Source organism: Antedon bifida, chromosome 6, assembly GCF_963402885.1.
Source record: "Antedon bifida chromosome 6, ecAntBifi1.1, whole genome shotgun sequence".
In the NCBI taxonomy this organism is placed as follows: domain Eukaryota; kingdom Metazoa; phylum Echinodermata; class Crinoidea; order Comatulida; family Antedonidae; genus Antedon; species Antedon bifida.
Window position 1 is genome coordinate 15,662,641 of NC_136231.1, and position 23,645 is coordinate 15,686,285.

Genomic DNA, 23,645 nt, shown 5'->3' on the forward strand with positions numbered 1-23,645 from the left:
GAAAGTTTTCAAAGGGAACTACTAGATGGTAGAATAGACGGAAAAAGAGGCAGAGGTAGGCCACGTTTTACATGGACTAACCAACATAAAGGAATGGACAAAAATGAGTTATGAGAAGTGGCGAGAAAGGGCGCAGCTGAGGAAAGAATGGAAATTCATGAGTGGAGGACACCGACAGGTGATAGGTGAAATTATTGCTACCTTTGGTGGGTAGGTAAGACTTACCAGAGTAAATTACTAAGGATGAACGCATCCATCCTATAAGTGTAATTATTACAACCATAAATATAAAATACAATAACATACCAAGAATATAGAGTAAATATTTATTTTATGATTATGATCATATCAGTATATGACATTTGGCTGAGTAATATGATATTGAATTCTCAAAAATCATAATAATTGAAGCTTATTACATAACTGGCGCCACCTAGAGATCATGATACATTGTTTTAAATAAAAGCACTAAAGCTGCTGGAAACACACAGTACACTAAAAAATCTTAACATATAATTTTAATAAAATGTAAAGAAACATAAAATAAAACAGTTGTAGCATTTTTGCATAAAATCAATTCTTGACATATTTTAACAAATATTGTCCAAAATTAACATTGCAATGTTAAAAATATCTATACAAGATCCAGAAAATTGGATTCTAACAATTTAATACATATTTACTAAATTTATTATAATTATTTACTATTTATATAATATTACAGAGAGACTTTATTATGTATACAACAATAAACTTGCATATCAAATTAACAAAATATGTTCAGTTGTTTGTTTTTGCAATACAATATTCAATCTACTTTAAAAAGTAATTAGTTGAATTATTATCCATGTATAAAAGTGATGGAAATGTTAAACCCAGGGCTATCCATTATTACTAGCAGTTTGTTTAACAAAGTGTTGTCAATACAGTATAGAGTACAATTACATCATTGTAGGGCAAAACATTTGACTGATTAAAGCTGATTTGATCACCTATAGTCACAATCTTCTTTTAATTTATTAGGACATTTCAGAGTTTATTAAGATTTTCTACTGAAGAGAGATGAATTTTTACCACAAAATATGTTATTGTAATGATTATCAAAAAATACTGATATTAAAAATAAAAAAACACACTCACACAAAAATACTTGTATCATGATATAGCATAAATGTTTATTACTAACATTTCAGTTGTCTTTCATATTCAAAAGAAATCTCCTTTTAAAAGAAATATTTGTCGTTTAACCTTTCTACAAGTAACAATTTACACATTAATAAAATAAAGTTTGCCATGATTTCTAACCATGAAGGATGACTAGTTGACATTCTTGTTTACCTTCATCTAATTTATAATACAATAATTGAAGCATACACAGTCGGTATTTACAAGTCGATACACATTTTCAAACACAATCACAATACAGGGTTCAACACTAGTGGAGTACAAGATTTTTTTAAAGAAGGCAAGGCCTCACCTACATCAGCCACCATGAAGAAGATGAGGAAGATGTTTGCTTCTGTTAGTGCCATTAATGCCAGTAATAACATCTTAAGCATTTTTCTTATTTACATTTTTTTTAAATGGTATTACACCATCCATTGTATCCAATTATAACCATTGGATTGGAACACTATGCAAGTTTGATAATTAATTATGTATATTGAGTTGAGATACATTTAATCAGGATATAAATAGGAGTTTTTTTGAATAAAAAAATTGGAAGACACACTGTACCAGTACTTAGGAAGACAATTGAATATGTTACCTTTGCATAGTCCATAAGTATTCATTAACTGTAGTTACAAATTTGGTATATTTTGAAAGACAACATACAGTGGAAACAGGAACCGAGATTTTTCATCAAAATACTGTTTTTAAAGATGGTTTACATATTAATGTTGAATACACTGTATAATAAAACTACTTTGTTATTTACAAATTAAAGAGTGCTTGCTCATGACTTGTGTGGCCATTCAAGTTTATTTATAGAAATTACAGACTTATGCCTGCTCGTAAAAGAGTCCAATACTTTAAAGCTCATCCAACTTTTGAGCACTTTCTCTACATTTACACACATACCAATTCATCTGCTTTCTTCAAAGTCTTTAACATCGTCAAAATTGTTTAAATCTATATTACTGTTGGCCATCTTTCTTGTCTTTCGAATTATAATAAACATGATCCAATTTCCCGTTGCGATTAATCGTAACCCAGTATTCATGTTGTGAAAGAGGGCGGTCATCCATACTCATGTACGATGCATGATTCTTCCTACCAAGTGTTTGCGTTCTTAGCGGTGAAGCATTTGAAGTGGAGGTCATAGGTACGTACTCCCTGCGTTTACCATTCATAAAACTAGAAGCCGCGTAGAGTCCGTCGGTTTCCAAGTATTGGTTCACAGGCGGAGGCGTAACAGTTTCAGCATACTGGTTCACTTTGGAGCTACCAGCACTGAGTGTGGATATGCTGCTGTAGGATGCGTTGCTCGTTGGCCGCGGGATCATGTAATGATTGGAGTCTTCCTCTATGTGGGCGTAGTTGTCGTCATTGTAACGTCTACCAAAAGTTCCCAATCTTCGATAATCACCAAGAGTTCTCTATAAACACAAGCAAATAAGACAAATTACATTGAAGCTTTTACTCAAAATTGAGAGGAAACTTTTTATATAATGTACGCTGTAAAAATGTAATCTTCCTTCCCTTTCCTTTTAGTTCAGGAGTATTAGACAAAAAAATGGCCAAAGGTAGAAATAAATATGCTAAAGCTGAATTTTTCAGGATAGGTCCCTGACCTTGTCTGGAACAATAGACTAAAAGTCTCCGGGTTTCTCCGGTGTGCTTCAACCCGATTGAGCCATTTTTCAAAGTGGCGGCCATCTTAACATTATTTACCGTATGTTGACAACCAGTAGGTGTTAAGTAAACAATTTTAGTGTCAGAAGACCCATATTTATATTCACTGTAATGGAAAAGTTTAACCAAAATGACCGGAAATGCCTGTTTTGACCTTTGACCATAAATTTGGTTATCTCAGTATCTCATCAACAACTCGCCGTAGAGACTTCAAAGTTGTCCCAAATTATATAGCACTCTATTACCCCTTTTACACCGCCGAGCTTATAACAAACATGTGTCGTGTCCGGATAAATTTCCTTTTCACGCCTGACTCATTAACCCGGGAATGACATGGGTTGCATGTATATACACTGCAAAATACCAACCCATGTAAATGTTCTAGATCAATCGAAATATCGCCCTCTCACGCATGAAGAGACACCTTAGTAACGGCCTGCTCATCATACCTCCTACAATTTTGTTTTATACAATTTTTATGCAATACAAACACAAATTGAGTATACTCGTGAAGAATAATATCTTGAAATAAAAATGAATAACAAATAACCATAAGTTTATTTATTAAATACGCGAATAAACAAAATCAATCTTATCTTAATTGTATGTAAATTAAATACTATAGTGAGCGAGGATATTAAACAAATGGGTAAAGATACGCTGAGGTACGACTTATACAATTCCGGATCAACTCCGCATATTTACTGGCGGTGTAAAAGGGGTATAATACTTTCAGGATTAAAATACAGATAAATAGAATATTTTAAAATGTGAACGTTTATTGTTAAGCGATTAACTTCCTGTTTGTTATGTTTATTAATTAATTAAAGTAACAATTTAAATAGGAAATCAAATTCAAGTTTAAAGGTTGTACATGTGTAATTAGATAGTATTGCTTTTCCACTGTTTCTCAATTTCTCTGTATAATCTGTGCTTTTTTATGTCAATAAATGAATGTAAAATATATGTTATATTTAAGTATAAAGATCTATTTAGATAGTGGTGTTGTTCTGAGAAAAATCATAGATGATGATGCTGATTTTTAATCGAACATGACAACCTTTGATTATTGTTAAGCAAGTATACAGTATTAACCACCATACACTAGTAGATACTGTATATAAATGGGAACAAAAAATTAGGGAAAAGAGACAAAAGGTTGAGTAAACATACTGCTTTCCTTGCCTCAACATCAGCTGGTTCTGCTTCTATACCAGCTGCGTATGTATTAGGATTACACGGGTTTGGTTGCATTGGTAAAGACCCTTGTCGTATCTGTAATGGTACATCTTCTGCATGAGGAATCTTCTTTTGTTTTCGTAATCTATCAATGAAAAATAATTAAAATTATTTATACCAACATTATTTTTGTGAATATAGCTAATTCTTATTCCAAAAATGGACAGTGTAGTACAGCATATCATCTAAAAAAATGTGTTTATTTTCTTTTAAATAAGAGATAGTTGAGAGTTATGTTGTGGACAGACGAATGAGTACTGTTTGGTGGCAGCTTGACACAAACAGACCCTTAAGCTCCATCTACACTATCAAACTAGTGTGCCCAAAAATGGTAGTGATAGTTTTTTGTCACATAAACTTTGATAGGGTAGACAGAGCTTTAGTTAGGATGAAATTTGTTGTATGTGAACTAGTCCACTGCACTCTGATACTACTGTATAAAACACATTATTAAGCTCTGTCTACAATATCAAAGTTTATGTGAAAAATATATGGACTAATTTTATAGTGTAGACAGAACTTTAGGCACTATAAAAGACAACCATTATTATTATTATTATTAAAACTTTGTGTATGACTAATTAAGTCATTTTGGCAGTATCGTTGAGACTTAAATAATAGTCTACTAGACAGGTCAAAAGGTGATAGGATACTGCCTGAATCTAGAATCATTTTATCTAATTTGTTTCTCTCAAGCTATACTTATCTGAAATGCCAGGATATCAAAAATAAATTAAAGTGAAAGTAACAACATGAAAACTAAATTTTAAGGACTCAGTCTGTTTTACTTTTTAGTAATTTTATTTATTTGGTAATTCTCACAGGTTTACCTGGAAAAGTGTATATTTAATGTGTATTGATAACATTCTTAGTATGCCCATTGTTTTGGTTGCAGACAAAGAAAAGGTTTAATAAGGCCAAAATAAAAATACAAGTACTGTACAATGTTAAATAACAATAATGATTTAGGCGAATTATGCTAAAAATCTCTCAATGTGATTAACAAGGAAAAATGAAAATTAGCTGACAGATATTAATATCCCAAGAATTCCATAGGAAGACAGCCCAAAGCCCAGGAAAAAGTATGATAACCATTTTAATGTAGTAATTTATGTACTTTTTCACTTACCTATAACAGTACAGGAACATTAGGAGGATGACTAACATTAGAATAAACAAACCAACAACACTTGCAATGATGATGAGTAGATTCCAACTGTTACTTGTATCTGCACTAGGTGTTTCCCAGGTAGGGTCTAATAACTCACACCTGGATCCCATGTACCCTGATGAACACCTGCAATTAGTAAAATATAATAATTAAATATTGTTGATTACTTCTGTTAAGGGGGTCTGTTTTCAATTCTATTTGTTTACTTCTGTGTAAAAGATACTTATTTGCATATAGCCCAAAAGGAATGGGCCAATGACCCAATACAGAACCTCTTGTTTACAAAATAGGAAAATAGAAATGAAAAAGCAGTTTTCATGAAATTCCTCATGAATATCCTATTAATTATCAAAAAAAGGACACTTCTCAGTTCACCGTTGAGTTTAAAGACTTATAATCATTATTAACAATTTTGTCTTTGAGGTACATCACTATGAAAAAAAAAGGTGGGCGAAGATATGTTCTACTGTCATTGTGTCTTATCTTATAAAATAAGCTATTGAAGAATTCAAATAATGCACTTAAAAAAGGTAAAGCATACTACAAATAATCAGTAGAATAACATATTATTCCAAAAGGTGATAAGATCAGACTATATACAAAGATCAAACAGAACCTGGTTTCCTTGATTATATGCACAAATACAGTAAAATACTTTTGTTCATATATTATTTTCACTGAATGTTGAAAGATATTGCCACAAGTCTACATTTGGTTTTTTAAGAGGATACATTTTATTTGAGAAGGTATGATATGCCATATACGATAATTTATTTTTACAAATATTCCCCACTCACTTGAGGTAAATTATATGAATAAAAAGAGATTCTTTATAATACTGTACATTGCAACATCTAATAGACCAATCAGCATTTTCCAAAATACAAGAATAAAAAAAGTATACAAGTAATCAGTTCCACCAGACAATTAACCATTTTGTTTTCATTTAACTGTTTAACTGTTTGCACTGTAGTGCTTAAAACTTACCTTGGAGTTGGCAATGGAACCATCTCCACTTAAATAATTCAGTGCTGATTTAACCAACTTTGTATGTGTGATACACTCTTCCACTAAACTGTTTAATTCCGAATCACCAGAAAAGTTTGATGGAGTAACATAAGAAATGTGTTGATTTGATCAATAACTTAGTAAGTGTTCCACTGACACCTAAAGTATCCACAAAATTGCTTAATTTTAATTCCTAATTATTTGAAAAATCACCAGAGAGGTTGTTACTTCACAGAAAAGAACTTAATAAATGACAAAGTACTCATGACACTTGCTTAAATGTTTGTTGTCAATAACCTATTGTAAAGTCATCAATTGTTTTGAGATGACACTTGCAAGAGCGGTTTACCTTCAAAGCTATTATGATCTTGTTTATAACAATGAAATGCAAATAATAGAGATGCGCTTGCTTGGTTACAGACTGCTACTTTGGCACCAGATTTCTTACCGTGAATCCCACAAATATTTTAATTATTTTAACAATTCTCTATTTCACAATTTATAAAGCACTAGTTCAAAATATTTACTTCAGAAGATCTCTATTTAAATCTAGATAATATATGGATCACTAGGCCATAGTCAATTGACTATGACTAGGCCTACTGCACGTGCCTCACTGCCTCGCTACAATAACAAACTGACCTGGGAGCATCATTGTACATGTTTCTTCTGATGAACATTACACAACCCATACTGTGTGTGCATTTTTAGAGTATGAAACAGATCTAAAACTAAATTTTTAATTTATCTAATACATTACTGGTATCAGGGCCGTAGCCACCAGTGTGGTTGGTAAGGTTTCACATTAGGCGCAGGAGCCCCGGATAGCGTTACGTTTGAAAACCCCAAAAAGTGAGGTTTTCAACCATTAGCGGCATGACTGATGTGAGTGATTAATGTGTTTTACGGACGGTTTCAAGGACTATCCTACCAGTGGGCTGTTCACTGGTCAAATGATTGACACTTTGTATCACCGTTTGTAACTGGAGCTGTGACGACCTTTGTAACTGGAGCTGTGACGACCTTGCAAGAATACTAGGCCAGAATTTTTAATTGAAAATTGCCTTGGTATTAACATGGAGATAGAAACAAATTTTTCTATCTTTCTTTCTAAAATAAATGGTCACTATAATTTCAAACTAGGCTTAGTCCACCACCGTAATAATTACGAATCGAAACCTAAATTAAAATTGTTGGTATTCTTTGGCCGTTTGATTAATTACATCTTCATGCCATGTTTTTTTTTTCGAATGATTTGGCGATACGCTCCTATATTAGCGGAGGGTTCGATGAGTTTTGAAAAGTTATGGAAATGTGGTCTAACATATAGCAATTCAGTTTTTTAAGGCCTTTCTTCCATGTCCGAGCCTTTGGAAATATTAAAAAGTTATATTAATATAATATATTCTGTGTTTTCATGTTTTAAGAAATTGTATATCATTTCAGATTTTTCGCGATGCGTTTTTATTTGTTTCGCGCTTCGTCTTGTTGGCAAAAGTAACCCTCGACTTTCGCTCGAGCTTTCTCCGTACATACCGATAATTAATATGATTATTCATTTCATTTTTTGTACATTATTAAAAAATTGATATTCAGAACCCCATACGGAACATACCATGCTCTGAGAAAACACTTGTGGGTGATTCTCCGAATACGGCATGCTTTGGAGACTTTGACTTTGGAGTAAATCGAAACGTCAAGCAACTCAACAGTTCTTTTCAGAACTAATATACGTGGTGTACCGCAAACTTATATCAACAAATATGTAACTTGTTTATCACGTTTAAAATGGATAGCAAAACATATTCAAAATAAAAAACCTGAATTATTTCAAACAGACAGCACATTAGTTCAAACGGATAGCACAATAGATAGCACAATCAAATGGATATAACTGTACTGTACATTCTATACGGATTATCGGGTAGCACATTCTTTCAAATGGATAGCACATTCTTTCAAATGGATAGCACATTCTTTCAAATGGATAGCACATTGGGTAGCACAATCAAATGGATATAGTATTGTACATTATTCTATAAGGATTATCGGGTAGCACATTCTTTCAAATGGATAGCACATTATTTCAAATGGATAGCACATTGGGTAGCACAATCAAATGGATATAGTACTGTACATTATTCTATAAGGATTATCGGGTAGCACATTATTTCAAATGGATAGCACATTATTTCAAATGGATAGTCACATTATTTCAAATGGATAGCACATTAGGTAGCACAATCAAATGGATATAATTGTACTGTACATTATTCTATACGGATTATCGGGTAGTAATCAAATTGAGCACATTGGGTAACACATTGCATTGTACAGTTATTCTATTCTATTATCGGGTGTAGCACATTAAAATTGAGAGGACATAAGATGGACACCATCATTTATTATTAAGGGGCGAAACAGCCAATCCTTACTGAGGGGACACTCCTATAAAGGGGACATTAAGGGGACGGGGAACATTTAAGCTCAGTGCCAATGTTCACTCAATATTTTTTCCATCACAAAATAACAAAAAAGACGAAATAATTATAGCCATTTATCGGAATTAAATAAAAATGGATATCATAATAATTATAATACTTTGTCTGTCTTCAAAGTTTTCATTGGTGAAACGTTGCCTGCTACATTTTAAATTTCCGAGTCCAGATCAGTATTGGTATTGGTTTTTTTCTATGAAGAGGACAAGTTTTTTTAGGAAGTGTTCCAGGGGCAGTAGAACACCTATTAGGGGACACTTTCAGAAAAAAGGTTCTACTGTATTTTTAACGGAGGATATCACAAATCAAGTACGTGTTTCCAAGTACAGTACAGTGTTTAAAAAGAATTATTTCATTTCAATCAGAAATAGGTCTGTTTTGAATGGTTTTTGTTCTTTATTTGTTCTTTTCTCGTGTGTTACTTGGCAATACAGAGATATAATTATTAGAAGGACAATTTTGGCGGGATGTTTGCATTGTCGCCCCTGAAACTTGTGACCTGAACTGAAGAATACGGTATGTTGTTAGTGCTGAATTCTGTAAATTTTGTGTCATATCAACTGAGAATTTGTATCATTTCTGTAGGCCCAACAGTAAACATCATCGTTTAGGTTCGCCAATATAATTGGCTATTTTTCAATCACATTGTCAGAAAATGAAATTCTTAATGAAATATTACGTGTAAAACCAAATATAAATATATGTGATGTGAATATAACAATGGAGAAACTTTCATGGAGAAATAACTCATTATTTATAACAAACTTATTTTTCCGTGATATAACTAATGAAACAATGTTTAGAAAATGGTATATCTGATAGATATCATCTGAGTGATGTTTTACATATAACGTTTAACTTTTTTTTTCATTATCCATACATTCAATTCCTTTAATATAGTTCTTGTATAACGCCATATCAAGTAGTAGTAGAAATTATTGTAGGGTTTTCTTAATATTCAGTCAATTCAGTGTTTCTATACAGAAAAGAGTAGTCAGTGGCCTTAACATCAATTAATTGTATAATTTGCACCCAAGGTCGAATAGCAAGAAACTCAGGTCCAGTTACATTGGTGTTCATTGGTCAATAGGAAATGAACAGCACACTTATGGGTGGTGACAAAGTTTAGTTATTGATAAATTGTCCTTGGGAAAAACACATTAGTTGGGCTGACCATGGGCTGACAGAGTTAACGACTTCGTAACGCTATCCGGGGCTCCTGCGCCTAATGAACCTGACCACTTTTTCACAGAGGCCTTTGGTAACCCAGTGGTTTGAACAGTAATCATTCCCTTTTTTTTCTTGTGGCTACATGACTGGGTATACAGGTGGCATTTTTAACATGATATGTGAACAAATTATTTATAGTATCAATACAATTTTGATAGAACCCCAGAATTATGAGAGAAGCAAAATATTGAGTGTAGCATATTCAACAAATGAAATGACAAATCATACTCTTCTTCCAGAATAGACTACAAATTAATTTTGTATAAAAAAACAATTATCCTCTATTTACATGAAATCAGAATATAAATTGTTTGACTGACTTGTTCAATGTTCTATACACAAAATGAAACTTCCTTTTAACAATCTTATTGACAAACACATTGACAAGCAAAAAGCATTATTAAAATCTGCAACAATTAAAGAAATTATGGGTGACGTAAACCAGCCATTGACACTGAGAACATAAAACATTTATAGAGTTCAACCACCAAAAGAACGTTGTAAACAAAGAAGTTTCTTAAAATTAGTTACGTCTGTTCAATGTCAGAACTGACCTACGTATAATTGTGCCATTTTAGGATAGAAGCATAACCTTCTTGTTACTTATCCCTTTTGTTGAATTTGTCAAGAGAAAGGAGCAGTTGAGAAGGATGTTTGTCAATTTTGTTTATAAAAATCAATTTCTTTAATTAACAAGTGAATTTCAGTTATTTCATCAAGGATCTACAGAAAGCCATCTTGCAACATAATCAAAATTTTGTATTACCAGTTCAAATGCTAGTACACACAAATTGCAAGTGTTCCAATGCCCAGAAAAATAGGCACACATTTTTTAAACGGTGCTAACACACTCTCCTCAATGAGCAAGTATTTAAGGTTTTGTTTTACTATATCCAATTAAGAACTCTCACTGCAGAAACGTGACGTGTGGTTACTTGTTGTATGCAACTTGCACACACATGGCTTTAATAATATTGGATTACTATGATTAAATAGCCAACTTTTATAAAAAATGACCACTTTTTATGTGGTCCAAAATATATGGTTTTCAGAACACTTGATGGTTCCTTGATGATCAAAGCATGGAGTTGTAAAAACCCTGGTTGGTCGAAGCATGCTAAAAACTATCCCATTACAAACCATCTCATTCATAAAACAGGTTGTTGTACTGTGAATTAACTAGTATAACAGCTGATAAATGCACATAGGTGTCATCATGAATGTAAAAAATAAGCACTAATTAAAGGTAAGGAAACAGACCTTGACAGACCTAGCGCCTGTTAAGCAATGAAAGATTATTAGTAGATGAAGGAAATTGTAGGGGGCAACCACAAAGACAAGGTAGACACGTCTTAATCAACACATCCTCCATGTTCTATGTCCATCATGTTTTCTTTCCCATGGTTTATGTTACGTTCTCACCCACTTGAACAAACCTGATCAAGCAAGGGGGCAGGGGCAGGTTAAATAATATTAATCAAGTAATAAAGTTATATTTTTTGCCATGTATCTATATAAATTATGCTTAATTCTGACATAGGTGAGCACAATGGAAAAACATTGGGGAAAAATCTCCGCCTTTGATACCTACCTCATCTATCTCAGATGTACCGCGGAACGTAGTTGTTCCATTTTTATTTTTTTATGACATCTATCGAAATTTGTGGATATCACAGGGTTATTTTCACACACTCGCGTTGTTCAACTGGCTTCCGGGTCATGTGCAGTGGCGGATCTAGGGGGGAGGGGGTGAATAGGGTGGCTAGCCACCCCCCTTAATTCTCCAAAAAAAAAAAAAGATGCAACCTACCCGCGATTGACCGTCGCTAGAAGTGGATTAATCTTTTAATTATTGAAGAGTAGGCCTAGCTAGGCCTCTAGAGCTAGAGGGTTAGCATTATTAGTTGTGTAAATATTCCTAGGCCTACACAGTGAAAGAGCTAAGAGTTCAATTACTATTAAGAATTCAAGAGTTTAAAAAGAAAACACGATTTAAAATGTTCGGAAAATACCCACAACTGAGTTATTTTCAAAACACATGCACTCCTAAAACTACAAGCGTCACATTGTCTAGCTCGCTCCCCTCGTGTGAATGCTGACGTCATCACTCTCCAAAAATAAACCATTTTCCATTGCAGTTAATTTCCGCCGCCCTGGTCCGTGTGTGCAAGCGTTAGCGTGGTATATTTACACCCCTGAGTGGAGTGTAATATCGGGAACTTTTTTCTCGCGCATGAAGGTTTTTTGTATAATATTATGGTATGCAGCATAAACGATAAAAATAAACGAGAAACATGGTGTTCTTTTATTATTTTATAGGCATAAAATAAACATGAAATGTCAATTGTATGTACACGGGACGGCCGAAAAAAGTGAAGCTGGGAGTGAATATGTCTAAGCAGCGTCCTGCTGTTGTTTCCATGTTCACCATTGGTCACCCAGTAAAGAATGCTGCGGCAGTATAATCATTGGAAAAATTATGGAATTGCTGTCCTGGTAACTGGCCATACAATATAATTATACCACCTCTCAATAACCTTTGTTTGTTTCTGGATTAATAGGATCATTGAGTAAAATGGAATTAATAAAACTAAAAGAACTAAGCAAACTTCACTGGAATGCAGGATTCAAATAAGGATCCTGATGTCAAGCTTTTAAAAATTTATTAGAAACTAATTCAGTATGTCTGTATAACCTCATCTACACAACTTTATATCCTAAATCCTGCTCACTGTTTTACATATTTTCCACTTATTATCACCGAACCATCGGTGTAAGCCCGGAGTTGAAAGCATACAAACAAATTCTGGTGTTTACCTCCAGTAAAGCAAAACAATTTATGGATGGTATTAAAGCTGTAGACTATCAGAGTTTGAGTGTAAATGGAGATAGCCAGTGGTACAACATAATTTGATAAATGCTTTAGGAACTATGTAAAAGCTGCTCTACTGCAATTACTGCAGTAACTACAATTTGTTTACTCTTTAAATCTGTTTATGCAATTATTAAGCTTTTTTTAGTATATCATGCACACTGTTTAATGCAGTGACTGTCTCATAAAACTACTACATTGAAACTAACATCATACTTGAATACAGTAAATATTACTGCAGTGCGTAATTTCAATATGAATTTGTATATTGTGTTGTCCTTCAGATGGGACCTTTATTTATTGGTCAAGAAAAGCATTATTGAAAAACAGACTAATATTATTTCATTTGTAATTATTTTATACTAGTATAAAGTTTAATCACCTTTTAAAATTTCGCCCATATACAAATGAATCAAGAATGATCATCATCAAACAAGCATAGTTCTCAAAGTCCTACAGTTCAATGTAATTCAAATTATTTAAAAAAAACAACAAAATACTTACAAACACTTTGCACGATTGGAATCCTTTGAGTAAAAACAATCGCCACCATGTAAACAGTAATATTCAAAATTAACTGGACAATTCACAAATCGTTCATTAGGTTTAAAGTCGATTGGTTTTCCAGAGGGTAGATTACCCCAAGGATGGTGTGTAGGTCCAACACCTATGTGTCCTTTAGAAGGATTCCTTGATGGCGTCGTCGATATAAACGTTGGATTTGTATTGAATGTCATCGCACGTGACGGTTTTCGACTATTCTCCTGCATTTTTGTTGCTTTTGATAAATGTAGTGTTGAGGATGTTGTAGTCGTTATTGAATTATAGTCGTAATCCCAAATAAGCGCACCTTTAGCTGTAAATACATAAACAATAACATTTTCAATAACAGCTGTTTATCAATGAACATAGAGGAAAATAGAGTTTAAAAATATAATACGATTTGATAATCTACATAATTGGATGAAGTTTGCTATAGGGGTGAAGAATGAATGTGCACCATAGGTTACGAATAGGGGGTGCTGTTCTACAACTAGCAAAGCTATACAGTACTCCTAGCAACCACCAACTTGTTGGAAACAAGTCGAAACGTCGCAGACGTACGTATTCATGAATGGTTTAAAGTAAAGAATTATATTATACAGATCGTTAATATAAAACCAGATGAAAACATTTTTCGAGGAATCATAGGATTTACACAGTAGAACTCCAGTCTACCTAGGATCGTGCATGATTGACATCACCATGGTGATGACTCATTTAGTAAATAATTTAGAGAGTATTTTGTATGACAGTTAATTACTGATATTAAATTGAAATTGGTTTGATTAAGATCTGTGACAGGAAAATCAGGTAACAGGAAATAGTTAGTGGTCATTACAAACACACATCAATGTCCTTTCAGTGAGGTAAAGGTCATGGTACAATTCTTTGGCACCTTACACACATCCCAGTAAAACTTTCATTAAAAACAAATCTTTATTCAATTAATCATAATTATTCAATAAGCTTATCAAGTTTATTTGCCATTGTTAATATTATTTAAACATAGTCTGGCCTTGAATAACTTTATAAATAATTACTGTTATAAGATTTATGAACATTTCGAAATGCTCAAAATTTCCTAAAACATGCTGTTGATTAAAAATTGATTTTGCCAACGTTTAACTTGTGAACGCACATGTACGAGTAAATTATTGTGGTGCATGCCACCTTTACTCCACAGAGTTGCGCAACTATGATATAAAAAAAATATCAGATACACATGTTCACCAAGTTCAGTAATGTTACGGTTTCAAGTTTTATACAAACGCAACAAAAAAATGGCAGAAAGAAATACAGAAAAATCAAAAGATGATACTTGACAATCACAATGATTATCCACCAAGTGTGGATAACCTAATGACAGACAAAATATCTTTACAATACAGTAAATCATATTGAAAGTTGGAAAGTTCCTAACTTATTATCTTCATTTTTTAGACTAAACCACATCCTTGTATTTCCATTTCGTTTTGGTCATGCATGATTGCAGAGGATGAATCAAAACTTTAATATCTTTTTGGAAAAACATAATGGAATGCTTAATTCTTGTCCTCTATCAAATGTCAAATTTAAATGTACTTATATACTGTTTTAGATATTTTACAATCTGCATCTATATAATTTCAGTTCTGTCTTTGAACGTATTCAAATTTAAATAGATTACTATAATATTATTTATTTTAAAATTAACAAAACTGTTTCTCAGACACCATATCTTTAACTGTAAAATTAAATATAAAATTTAAAAATAAAAATATGTTCATAATTATTTAATATTACCGTATCAAAAATTATGAAAATTTGGGTCATTTTGATATCAAAGGTTATAAAAGCTTGTACCTGATTGAAGGTATAGGAAGTGAGAACAGCTAATTTATAATCTATATTAATCTGTACGGGTTGAAAAATTAGAAGGCCAGTCAGTTTTTGCTAGAATCTGGGTCACTCCCGACAATATTTAGTCAACAACCAAGGTCAGGGGTCAATATGTAAATGGTGCACATAGATATGATTCTTAGGATTTGCATAATTTGACATAGGATTGGGTATTAATTCTTTTTAAGCAAAGTTAGACTTCCACCTAGACCTCACCAGAAGAAAACAGTTTTTGATTTGATTTGAATTTATTAGGAAAATCATCATAAAAAATACATACAAAGTGATGTCCTTCTAAATCCGACTTTAAATCTTCAAACATATTATCCAAATTTAGAAATTGATTCCAGACAATAAGAAACTGAATCCTGGTTGATATACTTTAAAATATAATTAATATATCTAAATGTTTATATTTCCTTACACTACTTTTATTAAGCAATAATTCTGGTAAATTTGGCTGGTAAAACCTGTATGTAATTTGTGTTCATCTTTGTCAGTTAAATAATGTAGTGACCTGCTTTTACAATCTTTTTCAGTCACTAATTCACTACTATGTAAGCCTTCAAACAATAATATAATAATTATAGTTCAAATTGGTCTTATCCTGATGAGGGGGAACATGACACAACAAAAACAGATAGCAGGTGGTATTAACACAATAATAATATTCAAATTTGTTTGCTGTATAACACTGTATAAATAACATACAAACATGAAAAGTTATACTTATATATAAATATATATATAAGTCGTATTTATCGTATCGTATGACAATGTTTTTTCAAAAGGTAATATACTCTAAAAATGTAAACGTAACAATATACTGCCTCTGTTGAAAAATTGCTAAATTGTATTGAAAATATCAAATAGTAAAAAAGGGTATTTTACAGGTGAAATTGGGAGGGCTCTAGAAGTACAAGACCATATGTATGGTCTACATATTATCAGTCTGAGATGACTGGTGGTTATATGGTATATTCAACTTAAAATAATATTTGAAATAAAATAGTATATGTACCTGTACAATTTCCAGCTACTCCATTTCCCTCATAGCCATTTAAACAGTGGCACTCAAAAGATTCCTCAGTATTGACACAAACTCCAAATTCCTGATCGCAATTATTATATTCTGGTCCTAATTGGCATTCATCTGATAATTAAAACAAAAGGATAAACATCTAAACAAATCCAAGGCAATATATTGTCAGTTTTATTCAGTCCATGGGTTGTCTTACAGTTTAAGAATGAAACTTTGCTTCTATTCACAGAAGCCTGGAAGAATATTACAACTTGTGAGTCACTAGTTTCTCATTGGTTGAGCACATCCTACATCATTGTGAAGACAAACTTATTAAACCAATCAGATTGCTTGTTGAACACTAACCAAATTTATCCTTAATATATGTATTCAGCAAAGAAATTGGATGGGAATTTGCTTTTAAATACAGTAGCCAATGCTCGACTAACATTTAGATTATTGATAAATGGTAGAGAGTTTTTTGTAGTATGATGAACCAGTAGGCTAATTTACATATTACTTAAAATCTGTAGGGATAGTACTTACTAATTAGTGAGAATATCATGTCTTTTGACAATTTAAAAAAAGATGGGTTGAGGTGTCATCCTTAACCATGGAGAGTGGAGAGGGGTCTTCTTCTTCGATGGGGTTGACCAGGGACACAGAAGAGGTGGGCCTTAAATTGGGTTGAGGTGTCAGCCTTAATCAGGGACACAGAAGAGGGTGTGCCTTGGATAAGGTTGAGGTGTCAGCCTTAACCAGGGACACAGAAGAGGTGGGCCTTAAATTGGGTTGAGGTGTCAGCCTTAATCAGGGACACAGAAGAGGGTGTGCCTTGGATACGGTTGAGGTGTCAGCCATAACCATAGAGAGTAAAGTGAGAATATCATGTCTTTTGGATACAGTCAAGATCAATAAACCATAATTTGGATGAGGTGTCAGTCCAAAGTAGGGTGGGGTATAATGATTCAGGTACACCCAAGTGGGTATGATTCAGAAAAAACCCCAAAATAATGCTTCCCCTCGAGTTAGCAGGGGGTAGTGCTGGGTGGATACTGTATGTAGTAGCTACCTGATAAACGAGTTAAGTAAACTATTAAGTATAAATGACATGAACTTCCTAAATAGATTAACATTATAAATTTGAACTTATTCTATCTAAAAGTATGAGGAAACTAATGACGATATATTACAAAATCATTATTGATTGTATCAAATTGTATAATTATATCTATATTATATACAGTATTATTTATTTTGACGATGGGCTTTGGTTATTGTTACACAAAATGTGATAGAAAAATCTAATTAAGAAACACAAACAAGCTTTATCAATATATATGTGATTGTCTTAAATTAATTTAAGGTCAAGGTACTTTTGTATTAAATAATCCTTTTTAAAACAACCAATGGCAAAACCAATATGTAAAGTTTGCGGTACACCACATATTTAGTTCTGAAAAGGAAGTTATTTTAGGAAAATTAAATATTGTAATTTTAAAGCTAAGAAATATCCCAACTTCCCCTTCTTTATGTACTTGAGGAATGCTGAATGTTTTAAATGCATTGATTCACGACTGATCTTAATATTCATACAGTAGAAATGATACAGTAAGTTATCAGTTAAAATATTCATGGTATATGTAAATCAAACTTTATGTGACAAAAAAAATGTGCCCATATATGGGTATATATACCGTATTTGGGCACATAAGATGAGTATTTCAATTGTATCTATAATTATTTGACATAATTATTAATTAAATAATTGGTTCATTGTTATATTGTTGTACGGAATACTTTGGAATATTAAACGAAAAATGTCTAGACAAAGACAGAAGATAAGGTCAGCTAATAAGAAAGTTGATGTCATTGATGGGTTAACAAAATCCGTAATAAGTCCTGCCTTTCAATTTTAGTCATTCATTAATTTTTTTTTCCAAACTTAAATTTTAGATTATATATATATATTGTTGCGGTGTTTTAGAGGAACACCAGTGTAAATCCCTAGAGATGAGAATGCTGGAATGAGTTAGTGTTTAATTGTGTGATTCACTGCTAGAATGACCTCATGGCATTAGGGAATCTAAAGTCATGTGCTTAGTGGGAAAACTGATAATGGAGGGATGGGAGAGAAAATAACAGGTGATCTGAAAAACTGATTGAGGGGGATACATGTCTACATTATGTTTTAAAGCTTAACTATTTTACTAACACCATTGCACTGGAAATGCTGCTACAATGTTTTGTGACTACCAAACTACGAACAAACAAATTTAGATATCTTGTTACATATATATATATAGTGGAGATAAATATATAAATAAATTGATCTGGTTAAAAAAAAATTGCTTTTCAATGTTTAGATACTATGGGACTATGATTAACTTAATTTATATAAAGATTGACTGGTAATTTGGGTGATATTTTTGTGATAAATTAAAAATTATAATTGGTCAACTATTGATGAATCAGCTGTAGAGAAGGAACTCCTCCCTGAACTACTTGAGTAGAATACTACACTTGTACAGAAGCCAAATACTTTCTCTTCTGTCAAATATGCCCTTTATATGATTCATAACATTGCCTGCCAAAAAAAATGCATTGTGATGTTTTAATTAACATGAGAGGTATACACAGATGCAACTAGAAACATGAATATTGAATGTTGCAGTCAAGATATACAAAAGTAAGAATTATAGCAACCGATGTATAATATCTCCAGGTAAAGGGTCTTTCACACCTGTTCCGGCACGGTTCCGGTCCGGCGAATCGATCGCCAATGTTTCATTTTCACGACGTTCTATGTGGCTATGCACCAATCGATATGCGCGTAGCCGCGTAAAAATGAAACATTGACGTTCGATTGGATTTGCCGGTGCCGGACCTGAACCAAGCCGGAACAGGTGTGAAAGACCCTTAACTCTGATAGAACCAACTCAGGGTAAACAGTGTCATCTCTACAATATACAGCTTTGATTTGCAACGACCTAAATAGGTCAGGTCAATCTGTGTATTATCGTCGTAGCATGAACCTAGAAACCATCAAAACTATGTTGAGGTGGGGAGCGAGATAACATGTCCGAAAATTATTGATGAGCACAATGAATTACACGGATTAAAGCATTTGTAATGTTTCTTTAATACCACACATTGTATTTGTTAATTTATTACCAATATGTTATTACCATTATTGAATAAATGTTATTGAACTTAAACTTTATCTATTTATTTAAACCATCAAATTTGTGTTGAGGTGGGGAACGAGAAAACACGTCCGAATATTACCGCATGAGCACAATGAATTAACATGATTATAGGTTTATCGTTGATCATCACAAATCAAAAGCTTTAATTTCTTACCCATTGAACAAGTTTGGCTGTCTACTCTCAGATTGAATCCAGTATCACAGTTGCAGAAAACTTGGTTCAGATTGTTATGCAAACAAATCTGTTCACAGCCTCCATTATTAATCGTACATGGATTGGAATCTATAGCAAAACATTCATAAGTAATCAGGTTTACAAGTATAAATACTTTAAGACAATGTATTCCTACAGCCATCAGTGCATTCTACGGTATACATTTAATATCCATAAGTAAATAATGTATAATTATGCTATAGAAAGTACAGTATCTTTAAGCCAAATCAAACATAGAGGAAAGATGTAAAGGTACAAATGGCACTAAAGAATTTGACAGCAGAACAAATAACACTAATTTAATAAGTTCCAAAAAAGAATAAACTATGGGGATTAGTTGAGATTGACGGGTCAATAAATACCCCCATTAAATTTACCTTTTGTGTCTCTATTTATACAACAAACATATACAATTTCTGTCTTTTTGTTAAAGTTCAAATTCAGCCTTGTACTTGTTGTGGTTTTGTGTGTTTAATGAGTCACCAAATATCACACTTCATTAAACTTATAAATGAATCAAACTTTAATTATTCAAGCAAGGCAATCCTAAGTTACCTGTACCCAAGGTAGTTTCCCAGTTGTTTCTTAAACTATATTATTTCAAACACAAATATTGCATTGTACAAAGCAAGATTGTATTAACAAATCTCAAATATGAGGGTGTAAAGCTCTGTATCTAAACTTTATGTGACAAACCATATAACCAATATGGTAGTGATATGCTTAATATGGTAGTGATATACTTAAACATGGTAGTGATATGACATCATCATGTTCATTACCATATATGGGCACATCACATTTTTGTCATATAAATTTGATAGTGTAGACAGAGCATGGAGCTATAGCTCCATGGACAGAGCTTGAGATTCATCAAAATGATCATTCTCAAAATATGTTCTGTGTCTTTATTTGGAGGGTGTACTTATAACACACTCAAATGCCGTCTTCAACATCGATTCAAGATGGAAATTAATTAATAAAAGTTTACTTTAGAACATTAGGTGTGTTCATTTATAATTAATTAACAAGACTTGCATTATTGAACTTGAACTTTATTATATTACACCTACCGGACACACAGGTCTTTCCATCATTCAATAAAGTGTATCCATCATTACACATACATTCAAAATCATTATATTCAATACGAAATATACAGCGCTGATCACATCCTCCATTAGCCTTTGAACAAGGATTTAAATCTGATGGTGACAAAAGATAAGATATAGAATAGTGGAACAACAAGAATACATAACTTACAATGACCAAACGTAATTTATTAGCAAACTAAAGATTATCCTAGCTATGTAATATTAGCAAACTAGGTATTCTTTCCAAAGTTTTCAATTTCCAGTGAAAATACCGGGTTTCCCCCAATTTGTATTAATGGATACTGGCAAAAACAGAAAGACAATTAATGCAGCAACTAGACGTCAGGCTAGGCCTATAGCTAGCGTACGATGTTTATACGTCGCTGCTGTTTACCAGCTAGGCCTACAAAACTAAGCCTAGCTAGCTAGGCCTAAGGACATTCACCTCAAGCTACTTAGGTAGTACATTTTTTCTCTCTTTTTATCATAATTTACCATAAAACGTACATTTAAGACTAGGAATGACCCATTTTAATGTTTTTTAAAATAATTTATTTGCATTACTTTTTCAAAATGTCAAAAATTGTAGGGAATGGATCTTTTTCATTCATAGGAGTAATGACACCAGTGATAAATTAGCTTAAACTAGAATATGGCTGCTTAAATTAATAATAACTATTACAGAATACGTCAATCAATTAATGTATTACACCTTCTTGAATAGTGCTATTTTATTACATTTTTTGATTAGTTAAGTTCAGTGACAGAGGTAATAAATATATTCTGTTTGATTTTAATTTTCTATCAACAACTCACTCAACAATGATCTCCCACCCCTAAACCAACCTGGCTACAAGGCCTTTTATGAATTCATTAAATAAAAAAATCAGTTATTTCTTGTAAGAACTCAACTCTCTTAAGCTCTGCCTACACTATCAAACTAGTTTGACTAAAAAAGTGTGATGTGCCCAAATATGGTAGTCATATGACATCATTGTATCCATATATGGGCATACAACATAAAGTTTGATAGTATAAACAGAGCTTTAAACTCAAAAGTACAAAACAAGCCTTACTAATACAATTTTCTCCATTTCCACTATAACCTGGTGGGCATGTACATCTATATGATTGTTCAGTATCAGTGCATGTGGCTACTGGGTCACAATTATGGTTACCTGTCAAGCATTCATCTAAAAAAAAAAGGAACACAAACAGAAAGTTTTATAATTACTTCACAATCTGTTTCCATTAATTAGGTGATCATTTAGAATAAAATGATCACCTATTGTTATTGTATGAATCTTTGTTCTTATTATTCTTCTTTATTTCTCTCTGTACACTATTTTGTGTAACAATTATCTCAAAAAGTTAAATGTTAACAGATAGTACTTGCACAGAATTTTCAATCAACCAATTGTTTCATTTGTATAGCACCATTCCATTGATCATTACACATGGCATTGCTATGTTTGCTCCTTAAAGTGTTCAGGAGCACTTGATGGCTACTGTGATGTAGCCACGAGAGTCACTGAGTTGTCAAAGGAAACCTTACCAACCGTACTAGTGGCTACGGCCCTGGGCTTTTTTTTCACCGTCATGGTAAAATTTGTATTTGGGAATGCTATAAAAAAGGCACTGGAAACTAAATAAAATCAGGATAAAATGAACATGCAACTTTTAATCAAGACCAAGAGCCCTCACACTGATCGAACAAATATTTAAATTCTAATGTATTACCTAAAACACAAGACATAGTATCCCTGCTGAGTTTGTAGCCTTGGTTACATGAGCAAGCTGCTTGGTTGTGAGTGGCACGGAAACATTTATGCTCACATCCACCATTGAATACTAAACATGGATCCACATCTACAAATTTAAAACAAAAACACTTTTATACAAGATACATGTCTACTTTATTGTCAACATTTTACAATTTTTAGATATGTAATGTACCATAGTAGATTAAATAATTGAATAATACAAAGTGATAAATATTTAAATAAATGAATACAAGTTAATATCTTTTAAAGTTTTGATTAAATAAATTGCATGCCATGTACAGTGTTGAAAAACAATTTGTAGAAATTGTTTTCTGTGTCAGTCTGCCTTCCTGATCTGCTAATAATAATATATGAGTGTAATGGGTGGGTTGAGTGTTGTATAATTGAGTTAATTTTCTTAAGAAAATCATCAACAATAATAATCAACAACATTCATTCTCAAAATAAAATGTCATTTTGGAATAAAAGGGATGGGAAACAGAGGTATCAGTAAAGATATTTAGTATATTTTAAACTTTTTACATCACAATCAATGTATTTTTCCCAGGCATTTATCCTACATAGTATCATTGATAAAATACACGACCTGGTTATACATTTAATATTATTTTACATTTTAATATTATATTACATCTTATTTTATCTGAAATTATCATGGATGGTACCGTTTTATTATGCCATATTTTATGGTCACATAACATTACATTTTTACTCCTTTTCTAGCACGAATTAAGATGTCAACAGTTTTTATGACTCATTATATCCAAAATTCCCCTTTATTATTTGTAACTGGCTGCAAACAGAAGTGTCATGCTGGACAACCCTAGATGTGGATATGGTACTTGAAATGAATGAGGCAATTGAGGAAATTAAACATCTTCAAACTAGGGGCTTTTCAATTGGTCATGTTGTCCAACATACTGCATACTTGCTATATAGACAGAATTAACAATACTATGATAGTATGATAGCATAATCTGCTACAGAATCATATTAAAATCAGAATATAATACAATTTAAAGAAAATT

General features: G+C 32.5%; 1 protein-coding gene across 2 annotated transcripts in view; it reads right to left on the minus strand.

The window, feature by feature from the left end:
• Positions 1-312: 312 nt before the first annotated feature.
• Positions 313-23,645, minus strand: part of LOC144845364 (low-density lipoprotein receptor-related protein 5-like) — a 63,427-nt gene continuing 40,094 nt past the window's right edge. Inside the window, exons 12-20 of one of the 2 annotated variants that reach the window (XM_078702640.1) lie at positions 22,574-22,702; positions 21,910-22,026; positions 20,813-20,944; positions 19,680-19,808; positions 16,317-16,448; positions 13,379-13,730; positions 5,225-5,392; positions 4,042-4,180; positions 313-2,600 (exon numbers count right to left, since the gene is read on the minus strand). In XM_078702640.1, coding sequence (XP_078558766.1) covers positions 2,139-2,600; positions 4,042-4,180; positions 5,225-5,392; positions 13,379-13,730; positions 16,317-16,448; positions 19,680-19,808; positions 20,813-20,944; positions 21,910-22,026; positions 22,574-22,702 — 1,760 coding nt within the window. In that variant the 3' untranslated portion in view covers positions 313-2,138. Of the gene's footprint in view, positions 2,601-4,029; positions 4,181-5,224; positions 5,393-13,378; positions 13,731-16,316; positions 16,449-19,679; positions 19,809-20,812; positions 20,945-21,909; positions 22,027-22,573; positions 22,703-23,645 lie in introns of both variants that reach the window. The other variant, XM_078702639.1, reaches the window with a different exon arrangement.